Here is a 19336-nt window from a genome sequence, read left to right as displayed (position 1 = left end):
TGTTTGCGGTTCGTTGAAAGAAAATGAATACAAGAATTATTGAACCATGCTAATTATTCGGAATGGTTTTATTCGAAACACAGATTGTACACAATTTTGTTTAAGATTAACAAAAAATGTGGGATTGAATGGATTAGTTCGAGTTTTCTCCGCAGAGAATGGGTTAAGGTGAATGTTCATGGCCTACAAGGGACATTTGATTGTACAGGACGGACAATAACGCTGTAGCAGATATATCCGATATATCCGAGATCTTTTTAACCTTCATTGAACCCTTGTGTGGAAAACCACACAAATGAATTTTGTTTTGATTTTTTTTCGGAAACTTCTCGATCGATTTTGATGAAATTTCTTGACAATTCCTAAACCATCAATCTTACATAAAATACATTTTCTCCAAGGGAAAAATATTTTTGGTTGATGAGATATTTATAAACTTACGTTGTTTACCCTGGTGTGTGGATTTCCACACATACAACATTCGAATTTATTTTGGACAAGAAACAACTTAATTTTGCCCCAAACTTATTTTTTTCATTGAGTGCTTTCATACCTGAAGCCCAAATGGGTACCAATTAATCCTGTTTCAAAAATCGAATAAGGTGTGTATGTGTGCGGAAGTATGTGTATGTGTGTTTATTTTCATTCTTACGACCAATGTATCTCGATTTTCTCAGCAACGGCTGAACCGATTCGATTGTTCTTAGTCGCGTTTTAAAGAGCTAAAAGTCTAGTTAGTTGATGGAAAATATCGTTTTGATCCGAAGGTTCATTCAAAAATGACGTAACAAAAGGTGATCAATTTACATGGAACTGATTAACTAATTGATTTTTTTCATCGGTTTGACTGATTTTAGAAATGTATAAAGGTGCATTCTTGTAATTCGCATCAAAATCAAATCAATCAAAAGGCTACGTGGGACATGTGTAAAAGTATGTGTTTATTTGTTTCATCCCAGTGTGAGAATTTTCACACATATGGGTTACGAATACGCTAATGCTAAAAGTACCTATTTAGTGTTTGCACAGCCTGGTTGAGCAGTGTTCAACATTTACACAGTTTTATGTCTACTGCAAGACAAGTATACTCGCACTTTTAGGTATATTGAAATAAATTTAGAATGGATCTCCCGAGATGGTCTAACAAGCCAGTCGTCGTGGGTTCGAACCTCGGCTCGGGAGAAACTGTTAGTGTTAGTAGGATCGTAGCGCTAACCCTGCAATTGTCCTTTACACTAAACATTTGACTGCGAAGTCTGTGTATAATGAACGAATCGGAATGTCAGAATATTCTTACGAACATTTGCTCCATTTGGTCAAACCGATGTTAGGATTTTTTTTGTTCAATTGCTATCATAGCATGTTTAATTGGTCTCATATCATGTAAACACGTTTTGTTTTGTAACTTTTGCATGAACCATCGGATCAAACAAATGTCCGATGATGACTTAATGGCCTTCAAGCCCTTCCAATTGCAGCCAAGAAAATCAAATCTATACATCCATTGCTGAGATAATCCAAATGTATTTTTCAAGATTGTTTTTGTACACTACGCATAATATTCTTAAATTGTTTACCTCCAAAATATTGCAATGTACTAGACGTTTCCACAAGTTTTGTTTTTTGTTTTCAACGTACCTTTGGAAATTATCATTTAATTTTAAGTATATCTTTGAATAAAAATCTACCCTCCAAATTCTAACAAACGCATCTAGCACCAAAAGGACTCAAATCAGTCAAACCGCTGAAAGAAAAAATAGGTTAGTTTATCAGTTCCTATATAAGCTGACTACATTTCGTTACGTCATTTCTGAATGAACCTTCGGATCAAAACGATATTTTTCGTCAAATAACTAGACTTTTAGCTCTTTCAAACGCGACTAAGAACAATCGAATCGGTTCAGCTGATGCTGAGAAAATCGAGATATGATGGTTGTAAGAATGAAAATATTCACATACACATACTTCCGCACACATACATACCTCATTCGATTTTCGAAACAGGATTATTTGGTACCTATTGCTTCAGGTATGTATGCACTCAATGAAAAAAATAAGTTTGGGGCAAAATTAAGTTGTTTCTTGTCCAAAACAAATTCAAATGTTGTATGTGTGGAAAACCACACACCAGCATAAAAAAACAACGTAAGTTTTTTTAGGATGCAATGAAGGTTAAGAAAATAAGTGTCTTTGAAGGAGTTATTCGTACTAAAATAGTCCATGTTATGGTAATATGTAGAGTCCATTACGATGTACTATGATCATAATAGAAAATCATACTTTTCTACCCGCAACCAGTGATGCCACATTTTCATCTGTATTTTAGAGCTAAAAAATCTTATCACCTTGGTAAAATTTGAAAAAATCTGAAAAATAAAATCTGCAATGTACTGGACATATCCTTCTCGAAAAAAAATTCAATATAGCTTGTTTAACATTTTTTTCCGCGAATTCATTCATGCACACGTTTATGCGTAGCATATGAATATAATAAAACCTCTGACACGCTCCACCGCATTAGAGTTAATTTATATTTTTCAACTATATAAAGAAGTTTAATTTACGACCCCATGAAAACCAAAAAAATCTGTATAAATCTGTATTATTTTCAGAAAATCTGTAATCTGTATATGCAGATATCTGTATGAAAAATACGCAAAAAATCTGTATAAATGCAGATAAATCTGTATATGTGATATCACTGTCCGCAACAAAAAAGGTTTAATTTTACACTGAGAGAAAAACACTTAAGAATTTCATAAGTTACAACTTATGAACATGTATAATGTTGATTTCATTAAACACTTATGCATTACATATCAAGCTTATAAATTTCATAATTTCATGTTTTAAGATTTTCATATAAACGTCGTGTGCATACGTAACTTATGATTTTCATAAACGTTAACATTGTGAAAATTCTATATGCATATCTTATAAAATCTGCAAAATGGCAGACCAGCATTACAGTGGATAAATAATTAGGCAGAAACTGGGTTGAAAATTGGAGCAAAAAACTGTAAGTACCTCTTTACAAATTCTACTATTACATCATGTCATCTATGTTTATTCTAGCAACTATTAATTCTTGTGATCGTTGAAGAGGACAACACTGACGACTTTCAGCAAGAAGAATCAAAGGCGAATTTGTTTCCCGAATTTCTAAACCTTGAAGTATCACTTGACGTAATCTTACATTAACTTGTACTCTTAATTATATATTTGCGAGTAAAGAATCATTGAAAACTAGAATTAAGAAGTTGTTTTTTTTTCAACAAACCATGTTTACATAGGGTATAATAAATTTCATGGTAGCCATTATAAAATTCATATTGGAAGGCTAAGATTTTGATATGTCCGTTCTTATAACATGCATACATACGACCAATTAATTTTATAAGTATGACTTATAAATATCGTTTGTGATCGAGAATAAAATTTCCCCTCCAATTCATAAAACAAACTTATGACTTCTATAAGGGATCCTTGTGGAGCAAAATCATAAGGGGTTCTTATGGAACTCAATAGTTATTTTTTCTGGGTGTACAATACAGATCATTCCTGCACTGTCGCTATTCGCATAATAGTCCTATGTAAAATTTGAGTGTTTTCTCATTTTTTGCGATAATGAATCCCCTTTGTCATGCTTTTCAAGAATAGCCATCAAAAAGGTAAGGTTTGATTCCTACAACCTCGATTTTAATGGCTATTCTTGAATAGCATGCCAAAATGAACCCATTTTCGCAAAAAAAAAACAAGAAAACGTAGAACTTTAACATAGGACTGTTATGCGTATAGCGTGTGAGAACCTTGAAAAACCGGGAAAATCAGGGAATGTCAGCGAATTCTTTTTACGATCAGGAAAATCTGGGAATGCCAGGGAAAATTAAATAACAACCAGAGAACTTTTCTTAAGAGAGACGCGATTTTTCATTTATACGACTTTTTGGCGCTAAAACGAATTTTTCCAGCATTAAAGGCTAATGCGGGACCTCTACTGTTCGGTTTCATATCCAATCCATTTTTTTTTCGCTGGACACTGGGATTCCAGAGTTGCGTTCATTCACGTTGCACTTTCTTGTGCTGAATGCTGAGAAATATTAGGGAAAAGAGTAATATATGTCAAGGAAAATCAGGGAATTTTGTCTTGAATTTTTTTCGCTACCCTGCTTTTGCTCGCCTCGTCACCGACTGCTGGCGAAACGAGATGCTTGCCTCGTCTTCTGTTATAGGGGCCAATAATAAAAGGTAGTAACAGTAATGACACAGGTTATAGATGTGAGGGGTTAGAGTGATGTTTAATGGACACCATACAACGGAGCTGAATTCTATGATAAAACGTACTAAAAAGACAAAACGGATTCTCGGAACTCGTTGGCTTTAGAAATAAATTCAGTTCAAAAGAGATTTTCGGAACTTTCCAGAACATTCAACATTCAAGTGTCATCAAGGCATATGAAAATTTGAACAACTTCTAACACAATACATCAGCGGCATAAACAAAAATTTGCCTTAAAGTGATATGGGACTGTATGCTTTGATGGGCAGCGTACCTCAAGGCCAGCTGGAAGGCCATTTTTGTATCAGTTCAGCTGAAAATATGTTGTCGTCTACGCGATCGACAGCTGCTTTCAGAACAGTGTATAGGGGTACCTAGGATAATAAGCACCGTTGAGGCAAGATGCACCCCCTCAGATTTACAATAGAGAAACATTTATGTAACAAAATAATAATTCTATTATTTGAATCTATGTTTTCTATAGTCACCCTGTCAGTTGGGCAGAACTACAATGACAGAAAATTTTGCACGCCGGAATATACGTAGGCACACCTGGAGACACTCAAATGGAGAGGCCTGCTCCCGGATCGACCATGTTCTGATTGATGGTCGACACTTTTCAGACGTTACAGACGTGAGGTCTTTTAGAGGACCAAACGTTGACTCGGATCATTATCTGGTGGTATCCAAGATTCGCGCCCGGTTGTCCAACGTGTTAAAATGCAGGACGACAAGGAGGATACAGTTGAACATCCATCGGCTATCAACTGGAGAAGTGGCTAGAGAGTACCTGCGAAAGGTTGATGAGCGGATCGAGGATCAAGTTGTAGGTAGCCTGAAAGTACAGTGGAGGCATATCCACAGTACAATCAGCACCACAGCGGGAGAAGTGTTGGGTACATCTACGACAGCCACGTCCAATGAGTAGTTTGATGCTGAGTGCCAGCGAGCGACGGATGAAAAGAACCGCGCCAGAGTTCACATGTTAACCACGACTGTGACTCGTCAGAGCGTGGGAAGATACCGGGAAGCTAGAGCTGCTGAAAAAAGACTCCATCACCGGAAGAAACGACAGCATTGGGAGTGGATTCTTGCGGAGGCGGAAGGTTGCTTCTCTAGGCACGATGCGAGAAGCTTCTACAAGAAGATAAATGAAATCAGGAATCGGAACGTGTCAGCCTCGTCATGTGCTGTTGCTGTTGAATGGTGAAGAAAACAGCGTAGTCGAAAGGAGCATGTAGGTGGTTGAGGATGATGGCAAAGCTGTGGATCCGAGGTTAAGAAAGCAGTGAAAGAGCTGAGCAAGGCAGCTGGTAAGGACGGCATTTCAGCCGAACTTTTTAAAGCGATGAAGAATGGCCTTCGGACTGGTTGAAGGGTCTAATATGTCCAATCAACAAGAAAGACCACCGCCTGGACTGTAGTAGTTATCGGGGCATAACCCTTCTCAACACCGTTTACAAAATTCTCTCCCGTATTCTGTTCCATAGACTGAGGCCGTTGTCGGAGACCTTTGTTGGCGATTACCAATGTGGTTTACTACGGACCAAATGATCACCCTGCAACAGATCCTCGATAAATTTCGAGAATTAATCTTGCAGACTTGCCATCTGTTCAAAGACTTTAGGGCAGCGTACGATAAAGCTAAGAGAAATAAGTTATGGCGAATTATGCTCGAACATGGTTTCCCAACAAAACTAATTAGGTTGATACGTGCTACTCTTGAAGGCTCTACATTATGCGTTAGGATAGCCGGTGGGATGTCGGAGTCCTTCGTGACGTTAGATGGTTTGAAGCAGGGAGACAGGCTGTCAAACTTAGTGTTCAACATCGCATTGGAGGGTGCTATACGGAGGGCCGGCGTGCAAAGAATCGGCACCATCATTAAGAAGTCTCACATGCTTCTAGGTTTTGCGAACGATATCGACAACATTGGTATCAACCGTAAAGCTGTGGAAGAGGCCTTCGGACCTCTCAGGAGGGAAGCTGCGAGAGTAGGGCTCATCATTAACTCTGCCAAAACGAAATACATGGTGGCTGGTAGAGAGCGTGGTAGCCCGACGGATGTTGGTGCTGAGGTGGTGTTGGATGGGGAAACTTTTGAAGTAGTCAACGAATTTATTTACCTAGGTACACAAGTGACATGTGACAACGAGGTTAGCCGTGAGATAAAAAGACGGATAGCAGCTGCAAACAGGGCCTTCTACGGATTGCGTAACCAGCTGACGTCCCGTAGCCTGCTCTCTACAAAACACTAATTTTTCCCGTGGCCCTCTACAGCCATGAAGCATGGCCGTTGAAAGAGGCCGTTCGGCGAGCTCTTGGTGTTTTTGAGCGTAGTGTTTTGCGTTCGATCCTTGGCGGCAAACTAGAAAATGGTGTTTGGCGCAGACGCATGAACCATGAAGTGTATCAGGTGTACAAATCGGCGGATAAAACACGGCAGGTTGCAGTGGGCTGGGCATGTAGCTAGAATGCCGGAAGAACGACCAGCGAAGACTATATTTAGCATGAATCCCGATAGAGGCCGTCGACTTCGAGGTAGGCTTCGCACTCGTTGGATGTTTGCTGTCGACAAGGATGCCCGTGAAATAGGTGTTAGGGGAGATTGGAGGATAGCAGCCCAAGACCGAGTGACATGGCGACTTATTCTGGATTCGGCATTGGATCGATAATCGGTCTGTCGCCGTAAAAGTAAATGAGCCATGAGCCATACTGCCCCCATATTGTGGTGCATTCTGCCCCGTAGACGGGGTGCATTTTACCTCATTTGCATGGTGCTTCTTTCACCTTTGTCGCGGTGCATTTTACCCCAGCAAGGGTGCATTTTGGCTCGATTGACGACTTTGATAAATTACTACACTCACTTAAAAAATATATGTTATGCATTTTCTATAATGTTTTAGCATCAGATGCGAGAATACGAATAAATAGGGGTTTTTATATTTTGATTAGTATATAACATTGGTTTTATCTCTCAGCTTTAACAAGAATATACTCTGCTTTCGATAACTGGTGAGTTTTACCCCAGGAACCCCTACTGCAACGCTACTCATGTTTTGCAAGCAAGCCAACGAAAAGTAGACTAAACTAGTAATTGTCGGTCGTTTCGGGTAAAAACTATGTTGATCCGACAGGATATACTACGTCTAACCGTCTAACGTCTAACGTCTAACCGCACTATATCGAGATACATTCTGCGGAAACTAAAACCAAGGTGTAACGTTGGAATGAAAGATTTCAAAGGGTAATACTGATGTAACCACATGATGGATAACAATAATCAATAAGTCGTTGGATTGATAAAATGATGGACAATTCTGTGATTCCTCAGTTATCATTATCATTTCATTGTTAAACAGAGCAAATTTCATAAAAGTTTCATGGTCGAATTTTCACGAACAATGTACCAATCACATGCGAGCACTCCTGGCACAGAATTCATGAGTGATATCCTGTATAGCAGTGACAAAAAAAAAAAATTGACAGAATCTCCCCGTCTCAATAGGTCAACTAATGTTCGCTTCCATTAGCCTAGACTATTTTGATGTCTTGAAGGTGAAGTTTTTTCGGAAAGTTCGTAATTACCTCCACTGTCAAACAGTTTTACGTTCTGCTGTTAGAATGTTATTAAAACTGATGTCTTGAAGGAAAACATGCTGGCACAGGCAACAGTACTGCACCGAGCAATGTATGAATAGAGCGCTGGTCATTCGTCGTCTATCAGTGCAGTAGAACTCGATATTTATTTGTGTGCAACCAAGCCAAGTGAAGACTACATTGCCGCTGTCGACGCACAGTGGGGCGTGTTGGGTTAACGCGTAGGTGTCGTATTGCGAACTGGAACACAATCGAATTGCCGCTTGAATTGTCTTCTTCTTCTTCTTGTTTCGTAGAGTGGAAAATATCAGATCTCAATATGATGATTCGGGTACCGCAAAATACATTGCGCCACCGGGAACAACAAAATTCTGTACGTGTTGGTAGAGGCAGATAGCAGGGTATATAAATTAGGTTCATTGTACAGATAAAATACGTTATTTATTTTTAAACTCTACACTCTGTATTTCTCATGTCCATTTTTGATTTTATTATTGTTGTTTATTTACATTCATCGGACATTATTGTCTACATGAACACTTAATTGCTAAGAACGACTAAAAATTATAATTGGTCACACGATCGTAAAATACTCTAGTAAAAAAGCAAAGCCTTGGTGTTACATTCCGATTCGGAACTTGACCTTCTGTTTATTTATACACAGACTTCGCAGCCGACTGTTTAGTGTACAGGGAATTGCGGGGCTAGCGCTACGATCTTACTGACACTAACAGTTTCTCCCGAGCCGAGACTCGAACCTACGACGACTGGCTTGTTAGGCCAGCATCGTACCTCGAGACCATTTGGGAGATTAAAATACTCTAGTACTAATATTGAAATCAAACGAATGGTAACACAGATTGAAAAGTAAATACATACCTACATACATCTTATCAGTTCATGGTGCGCATAGTCTGTCCGATGGCGTTGAAGCTGAAGGAAGCTTCGCTGTCGTAGTGGTCGTGGGATGATGTTCAAGTCGACCTGAGCGTGAATCCAGGGCGCATTCATTTCCTCTACAAGCCCTTTTCGAAAATCGAGCCGTGCCAGAAATAAAACGAGCTCAAATCAAACAGAGCCTCAAAGGGAAATATAAAACTATTGTAGTCCTACGTCAACTATGCGGTCGTGTCTTGGATACCACCCTCCTACTATTTTTACAAGTCTCAAACTAAAAACCTAAATTAATCCACCTAGCGGTCAAACCCAGCCTTTCTCATTCAAACTTTTATTTGTAAAAATAGATTTACATAAACGCTTCAATCCAATAAATGTAAATTCACTCTTTAGGTTCTAAAATATTGATGTTGTAATCTATACATATAAAAATGTAGTCCGGTCTGTCTGTCTGTTTGATCCATATAGGTTCGAAAACTACCGAACCGATCGACGTGAAAATTTGTATGAAGGAGTTTTTGGTCCCGATAAAGGTTCCTATGGTAGTTTGAGACCCCTCCCTTTTCTGAAAGGGAGGGGTCCAATACAAATGAAATATACATTTCTGCACAACTCAAGAACAAACCAAGCAAATGAAACCGAATTTGGCATGTGGATGTTTTAAGGGGTAACAAATATGTCCATATTGGTTCGACGCTCCTCCCTCTTCCAGAAGCACATATTTCTGCACAAATTTCTGCACATCTCGCGAACTAAACAACTAAATGGAACCACATTTGGCAGGTGAATGTTTTTAGTGGTAACAAATATGTTCCATAATCGACCTTAGGCAACATTTTGCATTGTAAGATGGCAACTTACGGGTTCTGGAAAACAGCCAGAAATGGCCGATTTTCACCCAATATAATAATATCCGGATAAAGAATGAGGAGGAGGAGCTAAAATCGACCACAGATATCATTTTGAATTCTAAGATGGCGACTTCCGGTTTCGGAAAACAGCGGCAAACGATCAAATATCACCCAATATGGGTATTTCCGGGATCTTAATGATGCACTGGAGCCACAAATCGACTACAGACACCATTATGAATTGTGGGATGGCAACTTGTGGTTTCTGGAAAACAGCCAAAAATGGCCGATTTCCGTCTAACATGAGTATCTCCGGATCTAGAATGATACACAGCAGCCAGAAATGGCCGATTTTCACCCAATATAATAATATCCGGATAAAGAATGAGGAGGAGGAGCTAAAATCGACCACAGATATCATTTTGAATTCTAAGATGGCGACTTCCGGTTTCGGAAAACAGCGGCAAACGATCAAATATCACCCAATATGGGTATTTCCGGGATCTTAATGATGCACTGGAGCCACAAATCGACTACAGACACCATTATGAATTGTAGGATGGCAACTTGTGGTTTCTGGAAAACAGCCAAAAATGGCCGATTTCCGTCTAACATGAGTATCTCCGGATCTAGAATGATACACAGCAGCTGAAATCGATCACAGACCTCATTTTGGACCGCAGGTTGGCGACTTCCGGTTCCTGGGAAACAGCCGAAAATGAGCAAATTACACCCAATATGGGTGTTTCTTCAACCAGAATGACGCTCAGAGGCCAGAAATTATCTTAAATACCATTTTGAAATCCAAGATGGTGACTTCCGGTTTGTGAAAAACAGCCTAAAATAACCAAATACCATCCAATATGAGTATCTCTGGAACCAGAACAATGCAATGAGCTAACAATTGACCTCAGGCACCATTTTGAATCGCTAAATGGCAACTTATAGAAAACAGTCGAAAATGACCAAATAATACTCAATATGGATATTTCCGTAATCGAGAGGATGCATAGAAACCAAACATTGACCCTTGACACTATTTTGAATTTAAAGACGACCACTTTTAGTTTCTGGAAAACAACCAAAATAACTAAATACCTCCCAATATCAGTATTTCCGGTGTCAAATTGATGCCAGAAAATTTGCTGAAAATGACCGAATACCACCCAATATGAATATATTCAGAATTAAGGTGATGTACACTAGCTAAAAGTCGAAGATGTTGTCATTTCGATAAAACCAAGCATTTCAAACGATTCGCTATTGGACATTAATCATATCCTATGGCCGATTCGTCGCGTATTTTCAGACTTTAAACACATCGCAAGGCATCAATGAATTTGGAACGTTCAAATCGTACGATACCACATTTAATTTATGTTGAGGCCACATATATCGACAAAAGCAGGTTTAACTTAGTTTTACCTAGTCTTTGAATTTCTGTTTTTTTCCTTTTGAGCCACATATCAAATTGTTATGAAGTTTGTTATTTGTAAGTTCGAGAGATGACTCGTTCGTATGACACTAGTTATGTTCAAATAAGTCATGTAATCTTTGAGATAATAGACTTTCGTTGTTTTATTAACAATTTAATACATAACGGTTGCTTAAGTTCGATTATAATGAAATGAAATGAGAACGTATAGGGCAGTCAAACTTTGAAACCACGTGTTCAATCATAATTCATTAGTTTATCCTTAACTAGCCCGCTCATCTGATAATAATATTGATCAAATCGGTTGTGTAGTTACTGAGATAATGAAGTTTCGTGATTTTCACATTTCGGTACATTACAGAGGAAGTTACAGTTCGATTACAGTAAAATTTAATAGGGTGTTATGAGGCACCTAGACCTTTCATTTGACACTAATTTTGTGGAAATCGGGTCAGCCATCTCCGAGAAAAGTGAGTGAGTCCAAGTAGTCTTCGGAATATGTTCCTTTTCATAGATGGATTTCACCTTTTTAAACGTAACAGGCAAAGTAATAATCCGATTGCAAAACAAATCAATAGGGTTTTATGGGGCAACTAGGCCTTCCATTTGACACTTATTCTATGAAAATCGGTCCAGCCATCTCTGAGAAACATGAGAGATTAAAAAGTCTTCACAACGCGTTTCTTTTCATAACTTTTGAACCACAAGTTCAATCTTCATAAAATTCAAAAGTTGAGGGTTTTCTGGATAGCCCGTTCATTTGAAACCAATTTTGTTCGAATCGGTTGTGTAGTTTGCGAGATAATGATGTTTCATGATTTTTACATTTTGATACATAACCTCCAAACTAAAAATCCGATTACAATGAAATTCAATAGGGTCTTATGGGACAACAAGACCTTTCATTTGCATTTAATTTCATGAAAATCGGTCCAGCCATCTCTGAGAAAAGTGAGTGAGAATAAAAATCTGCACATACACACACACATACACACACACACACACACACACACACACACACATACAGAAAATGCTCAGCTCGTCGAGCTGAGTCGAGTGATATATGCCATTCGGCCCTTTGGAGCACTTTTATACTTTCGGTTTTGCAAGTGATTGCTATACCTTTCTAGGAGAAAGGCAAAAATGAAAGATAGTTTTTAACGCAGAGTAATTGCTCACCGGGTTCGCCCCTTCTACGTTTGTTACGGGAAAACTTTATACTAGACATACTCTGAAGACTTTACACCTTTTAGAGCTTACTTTAACACCAAAACTAACAGGAATGGTTGAAAAGGAATAATCTCTTAAAAAGTGTTGTAATAAGTGTTGCTGAAAATTCCATACTATGTTTTAATAAATGTTAGTGTGTTCAAACATTTTCAAAACTATGTGGAATTAGTATGACACATTTAACCTTTTTTAACATGTGAATAGCGGAAATGTTGTACTCCTTTTTTAATCAACAACATTGCATACCCGCATGGTGTCGTTGTTGATTTTTGAAAAGACTAAGTCTGATTAATTGAAAAGTTTGTTGCTACGGTGCTAAGTGCACGGTGCTAGAGAAAATTCAATAGAACAGACTGCGTGTAAAACGCATCTATTGGAAGTGAAGTTTAACGGAAGTGTAGAGAAAGTATACCAGTTATTGGTTGAAGTGTCTATGGTAGAATGAAATATATGAAATAAATACTATATTCACGTACTCTGGATTTGAAAATATTAAAACATGTATAATCTCAAGGATATTATACACATTTCCGTGCAAGAAATAGTTTCATAATTGGCACACTTCCCCTATGTAATAGGAATTATAGAGACTATATTTTTACCTTTCTAGCTTGATAGGCTAAAGCGATAAAACGCTGCAAAACGTCACAGCACTGAAGATAAATCAATTGCTGCCATAGGATATTTGCTAAAAGCCTCCCGTAACATTTCCGGTCAGAGTCGAGGCAAAAACTAATAAGCAAGGTTATTCTGAGTGTCACTCAGGCCTTAGACGCGCCTATGCTTTTGCACTGGGTTGTATGTGACTTTTTTTGTGGCTCCATTTCCATTTCGAACCCACTGTGGTTCCAATATTTTGCTTGTTATTTTTCGGTCATAGAAAAATGGCGTCTTTTCATAGGCCTGGTGTCACTGCATAGTGAACTTGGTTGGAATTCCGCGTCTCTAGTTTGTGTTATTACAGATCGATACGATCTATTCTGAGTGGGCCAAATCGAGTAAACGGTAAGTGGACTACACTACTCTAATAACTCAGCCTTTTAAAGCACTTTAACTTAAATTTTGAGTAGTTTGTATCAAAATTGGTAATATTAATCTAAAATAGGTGAATTGAAACTGACCGATAACAAGTAATACGTAATACGTACTAAATTTTTTGCAGAATCTTCTTATAGCTTGGATTGGTATTTACCTTAGAAGCTGAACCTCTACATATTTGGTTTACTATAGGTTACAAGAACGACGATAAGTACACCGCGTTACTTCGTTGAGGCTGGAGAATAACAGTGTTTCGTAAAATCTGCGGATGTAATTGCATTTTTTTTTTGAAATACGCAATTATACGTTATAAGTATAAGCTAAAAAAAGTATCTTATCTTTTGAGTACTCTTATCTCTTACTCACGTTAAATTATTGTAAAGATATTTATATTTATACTCAGTTTCACGAATGCAGTAAATACTTACACTGTGTTGAAAGCCCAACAAGACAATCCCCACGTAAAAATACAATCGATGTTGCCGATTGCCAGCTCGACCGATGAAACTAGTTCTATTATCTGCGGAAGATTTAGCCGCAGAAGCTTGTGAAGTTTATAAAACTTTTATTCGTTTTTGGTGAGTGATACTGTTGGCGAAACTTTATCCATAAATATAACCACTCTCCGCCGTCTACTTGTCTTGTAGGTACTATGGGAACTTTTCCATCAGTTGCGATTTTTTCGCTCCTGCTATCATTCGATGGTTTCGTTTTGCAGCTTTGTACTGCCGGAGGCTTTGCGCCGCCGATAAAGTGCATTGTGGTTTGGTAGTAATAAGGATTGGAAGAATTTTGTTCGATTAAGTACAACTGAAGTAAGATTTTTATAGGATTCCTAGTGATAATATGGTCAATAATGTTAACCCTGTCCTAAGAAAAACTTTTTCAAGATCTGCATAAAAAGACTGCGACATAATTATAAAAAGGAAATTTTGTTTTTCTGCCTCGCAGTCAGGAAAATAAAACAAGCCAAACACATTAGAAACTTTCCTCTGCTATCGCTTGAGCTGAGCATAGGAAACGGATTTAAATAAAATCAATTTCGACTTTCTGCGCAATTGAATGTTCCTGTCGAAAGTATGTGAGAATTGGTGTTTTACGTCATCAACTTGACGAAGCGATATTTTGGATAAACGAATTGCGAAAAGCTGAAAGAGAAAGATATTATTCTGTTTGACGGCAAAATATCGACTGATGACTGGTGAATTTGAATATTTCAACTACAACAGTCTTGGGGATGGGGCTTTGCAATATCACGGTGATTGACACATTGCGTTCTATTGAAATCGATTGTTGGTTGAAAGGCTGAACAGTTCTTTTCGGGGTTTTCTGGCGCAGCTGTTATTCGACGGGTTGTCCTGTGGTATATATATATATATATATATATATATATATATATATATATATATATATATATATATATATATATATATATATATATATATATATATATATATATATATATATATATATATATATATATATATATATATATATATATATATATATATATATATATATATATTTATATACTAGCCTCAAGCCACGGCTTCAATCGCGTGGTCGAAGATTGTGGTAACAGCTATTTCGTTGGTTTTAGTAATATCTGTTTTTCAATAAATATAACAATATGAAACTATTAGTTTCACATTGCGACGTTTTCCATTTCTAAATAAAATACCTACATAGTTTTTATACTTGTGACGTATTTCGAAATGAACGCTGATAATGGTTGTCTTTAGCAACCGAAATACGTACGAATCTGTGGTCGGTATGAGAGAGCATTCGATCTTTTGGTAGGTAGTAGAATTAAATGGAAACATTTTTTTATTATCAATGTTCAATTCCCGTCTACTAAGATGCTCAATAGGAAATCCAAACCTTTTGAAGTTGTGATGAATACTACGGACTGTGTTGAGCTTCAGTGACTACTGGATCTTTTCAACCTATGGTGTTTTAGAAACCTTTTTTTCTGTAAGTCATCGCCTTCTTTCGGACAAAAAAATCCAATCTTATTTGACTATACTATGTCGAGTTAGCCTCTATTTAGAGTGACACAAGTTTGAGATCTGGGAGTTATTCTGGATACTACGCTCTCTTTCAAACTGCACTATAAAGGATCATATCTAAAGCTAATCGACGATTCGAGTTTATGTTCAAGATAGCCAACGAGTTCTGCGTTCCGTTTTGCCTTAGATCGCTATACTATTCTTTGGTGCGATCCATCTTGGAATTCTGCTTCGTTGTATGGTGTCCATTCTACAACTTCTGGATTACTAGAATTGAATCCGTGATGCGGAAATTTGTACGATACGCCCTGCGATTCCTTCCCTGGCGCAACCCCACACATCTGCCAGCCTACGCTGAACGCTGCCGGTTCTTAGGAATGCGAACTCTAGAAAAAATACGTTTTGAGGCTTTAGATTTATTCATAGGTAAAGTTCTTCTAGGTAAAATCGATGCCCCGGAAATTCTCGATATGCTCCCGAACGATCTCTCAGACCCAGATCCCTGCCCGAGCCTGCCCCAACGTAATGTACAATTTGATCAGTTCGGCCCAATACGCTTTATGTCGGCCAGCTTCAATACGGTTGCAGATTCGTTTGAATTTAATGTTACTGGAACAGCTGTTAAAAACAGACTTCGTGTTCGTAGATAGATTTTGTGATCGTTTATTGACTTTGTGTTAGTATTAGGTTATTTATTAATGTCGAATTCCTTTTCGCGGTGTAGCTACACCGGTCCAGATTACATCTGCAGCTTAAAAAAAACATTTTCAGTGTAATTGCATTGGTATGCGTAATAATAGGGATAACTGTCAATTTGTTTTGTTTTGGTCATTATCGCCATCTTCTTTTTGTCCTGTTTCCATTTCATATTTCCATCTCGAAAATTGCTGAAAAAAAATTTACCACGTGGAACGAGAACCAAAACAAACCTGTTTTGACACATACGCGTGAATGTGTTGGTAACTCCCTACAGTACACTCTCCTTTTTTGGGGTGTAGTCCTGGATAAAAAAGTGTAGTCAGAGACAGAAAAAAACTAGTGCGGAAAGTGAAAAAAGACATTTACGGGGCCAAAAGTGCAGCTACACCGCGAAAACGAATTCGACATAAGACAAATACCTTGTCAGATAGAATTTTGAAAAATCATAAAAATTATACAAATTGTATGACGACGTCTTATGGTAGGTACGGATGCATTAATATGTTCACTGTCTTTCTTTCCCAGCACAGTTGACACTAACGAAAACAAACGATTTGACTACTTGTGAAGGTTTTTACGGCTGATATTACCAGCCAGGAAACGAATGTCCGCGGGCTTCAAATGGTGAGTTGACAACTTGGAAGGAGCGTCAAACTTAACTTCACACAAGATCCTATCTCATGCCTCCACGAGTCATATGATACAATACTGCCGTGGGCTGGTATTTTGAAGTAAGCGCCAAATTTCCAAATTTCATTTTTTTACGTTCTAATATAGTATACGTTGCCACCTTCAAGATGCTTGTTACCGTTTCCAAAAATGATGATAAATAGCTGAGAAATCCGGAGTGATTTGCGATAAGGGCGCAACTGGCAAAAGATAAACATTGGGGAATATCAGTTTGAAAATTTGCAAGTACATTTTCAAATCGTAATTTCAAAGGAAGTGACTAACATTAACATCAATACCAAAAATCGACGTAAAATAAACCTGGCTTATAGTTTCCTAACAATACCACATTACATTTGTGCATTTATGGCTTAAATCTGCGCTTTTCTTCTAACCTTTTTCTAATGAGCCTTAAAGCATTTTGACAACGAGATTCGCCCACCTCTATTTCGCCTTAAAGCATTCTGACAACGAAAAACGCCCATCTTTCTTTCGCCTTGTTTTTATTTTTTCTTCAGTTGCGCCCCTTTAAATGCGCCTTCATTTTGAAAACAAAAGTTGATCCGCCCTTTACTGTCGCCTGTTTACGAAATATTTCGCAAATAAGCCCGTTGCTTCAAAACACTGTAAAGGGCCTAGTTCCTTTATACTTTATCTTTTGTTTTGGGTAAACTGCTTTATCGCCCTCCACTAAAAGCTTGATTTAAATAATTTTATCGATTTATACAAAAGAAAGGATCCTTGCCATGAATTTTGTAAGTCTTTTCGAAACCAATGATGTGATAAAACGATTTGTTTACATTTTGTTAGTTGCGCCCTAATCGCGAATAACTCCGGAAATATCAAAAATAGGAAGTGACGTTAGCGCCATTTTACATAGAAATGACGTTGAGGTGCGGATACGATAGTGTATCATGCTTGTGGAGTTAATTTTAATTATATCATTGCAGCTGATTGCCGGCCAGTACGCATGGCAAACTAGACTGTTTAGGCGCACCAGCGTCACTTTTCGTGCAAGATGTTGAAATGGTTTTGCTATTTTGCAGGAGAAGTGACGTTGGCGTTAGAACTCAATGGGACACGTTTCTTAACAAATTTACGCAGATTCCATCAGATCAGATTGCGTAATAAAGCGTTCTGGAGCGATTTTGTGCTTCTGGCGCTTACGACAAAATGCCAGCCCACGGCAGAATAGACTACCAGTTGAAACATGGACACAACTGGTTGGCGTTGCCTGGGAAATGTTGTCATCCGACAATAGCTAAGTGAGAAGGTGCGACGCGATCATTGGTGCGTTAACCATATCTCGGCGGTAGAGGAAATACTTCGCCAACCTGAGCGTCTGTTTATCAAGATGGTGCGGCTCAGAACACCGTCTGCTCTCCATGTTAGGAACGGCTGATCAACGTCCTAGTGTCAGCGAGAGGTTCTAAACAGAGCTGACACGATGGTCCCCCGGCGAGACAGGAAGTTGGGGAAGGCCCAACAAGCCGCCCCGTAAAACACCAAACGTAAATATCGAAGATGTAAATACGGAACGGAACAATCGGCACAGACCTAGGCAACGAAATAAGGACTACGATTGGAAACTCGGTTCATAAACTGCAGATCGTTAGGCTTTCACGGCTGTGACAGGATTATATATGATGAACTCAATCCACGCAACTTTGAAATCGTAGCACTGCTGGTCGGGACAAAAGGTATGGAAAAGCGGATATCGAGAGGCTACCTTTTATCAGAGCGGTGGCACCACCAACGAGCTTGGGACTGGTTTTATAGTGCTGGGTAGGATGCGCCAACGTGTGATCGGGTGCATCCTACCCAGCACTATGAGTGCGAGGATTGTAAGTTGAGAATTAAGGGCCGGTTCTTCAACTACATCATCATCAACATGCACTGTCTACACGGAGGAAGACGCGACGTCGAGAAAGAAGCGTTCTATGCGCAGCTGGAGGTGTATGATAGCTGTCCGCAACAGGACGTTAAGAACATCATCGGTGATATGAACGCTCAGATCGGGCCGAATAGCCTGCATGCCGCATCAAATGATAATGGCCAACGATGCGTGAACTTTGCAGCCTCCCGCGGTATGGTAGTCAGAAGTACCTTCCCACGCTGTCTTACAAATGGAGAACTAAATCGACCACATGCTAATCGATGGTAAATTCTTCTCAGACATCATCAACGTTCGCACCTACCGCAGTGCGAATATTCATTCGGACCATTACCTTGTTACGGTATGCATGCGCTCAAAACTTTCGACGGTGCGAGACACGCGTCAAAGTCACCCACCGCGGCCGAACATCGGGCAACTACGAGACGCCGAAGTTACGCGCAGCAGCTGGATGCAGCATTACCAACGGAAGAGCAGCTTGGCACAGCTACTCTTGAAGATGGCATTCGATCAGCCATAGGTAGTACTGCTGTAGCGGCGCTTGGTACTATGGCTCCGAATAGGAGAAACGACTGGTTTGACGGCGAGTGCAAACAGTTAGTGGAAACGAAAGGCGAACGTGGAGCGCTACCGACGCGCACGGAACAGGTGAAACTTGGTCTTACGGAAGCAGAAGCGCCAGCAGGAATATAGAGATCGCGAGGTGATGAAGGAACTGTACCGTGCGAATGACAC

The 19336-nt window shown here is 38.9% G+C and overlaps 1 protein-coding gene across 2 annotated transcripts in view; it reads left to right on the top strand.

Annotated features, from left to right (window-relative positions):
* Nucleotides 1-13161: 13161 nt before the first annotated feature.
* Nucleotides 13162-19336, top strand: part of LOC129732772 (peroxidase skpo-1-like) — a 54048-nt gene continuing 47873 nt past the window's right edge. For both annotated transcript variants that reach the window (XM_055693996.1, XM_055693997.1), the window contains exons 1-2: nt 13162-13297; nt 16564-16662. In XM_055693996.1, coding sequence (XP_055549971.1) covers nt 16643-16662 — 20 coding nt within the window. In that variant the 5' untranslated portion in view covers nt 13162-13297; nt 16564-16642. The remainder of the gene's footprint in view (nt 13298-16563; nt 16663-19336) is intronic.

This window comes from Wyeomyia smithii, chromosome 3 (assembly GCF_029784165.1).
Source record: "Wyeomyia smithii strain HCP4-BCI-WySm-NY-G18 chromosome 3, ASM2978416v1, whole genome shotgun sequence".
Taxonomy (NCBI): domain Eukaryota; kingdom Metazoa; phylum Arthropoda; class Insecta; order Diptera; family Culicidae; genus Wyeomyia; species Wyeomyia smithii.
The sequence above is the reverse complement of the archived record's forward strand: the minus strand, read 5'-3'. Positions and strand labels throughout refer to the sequence as shown.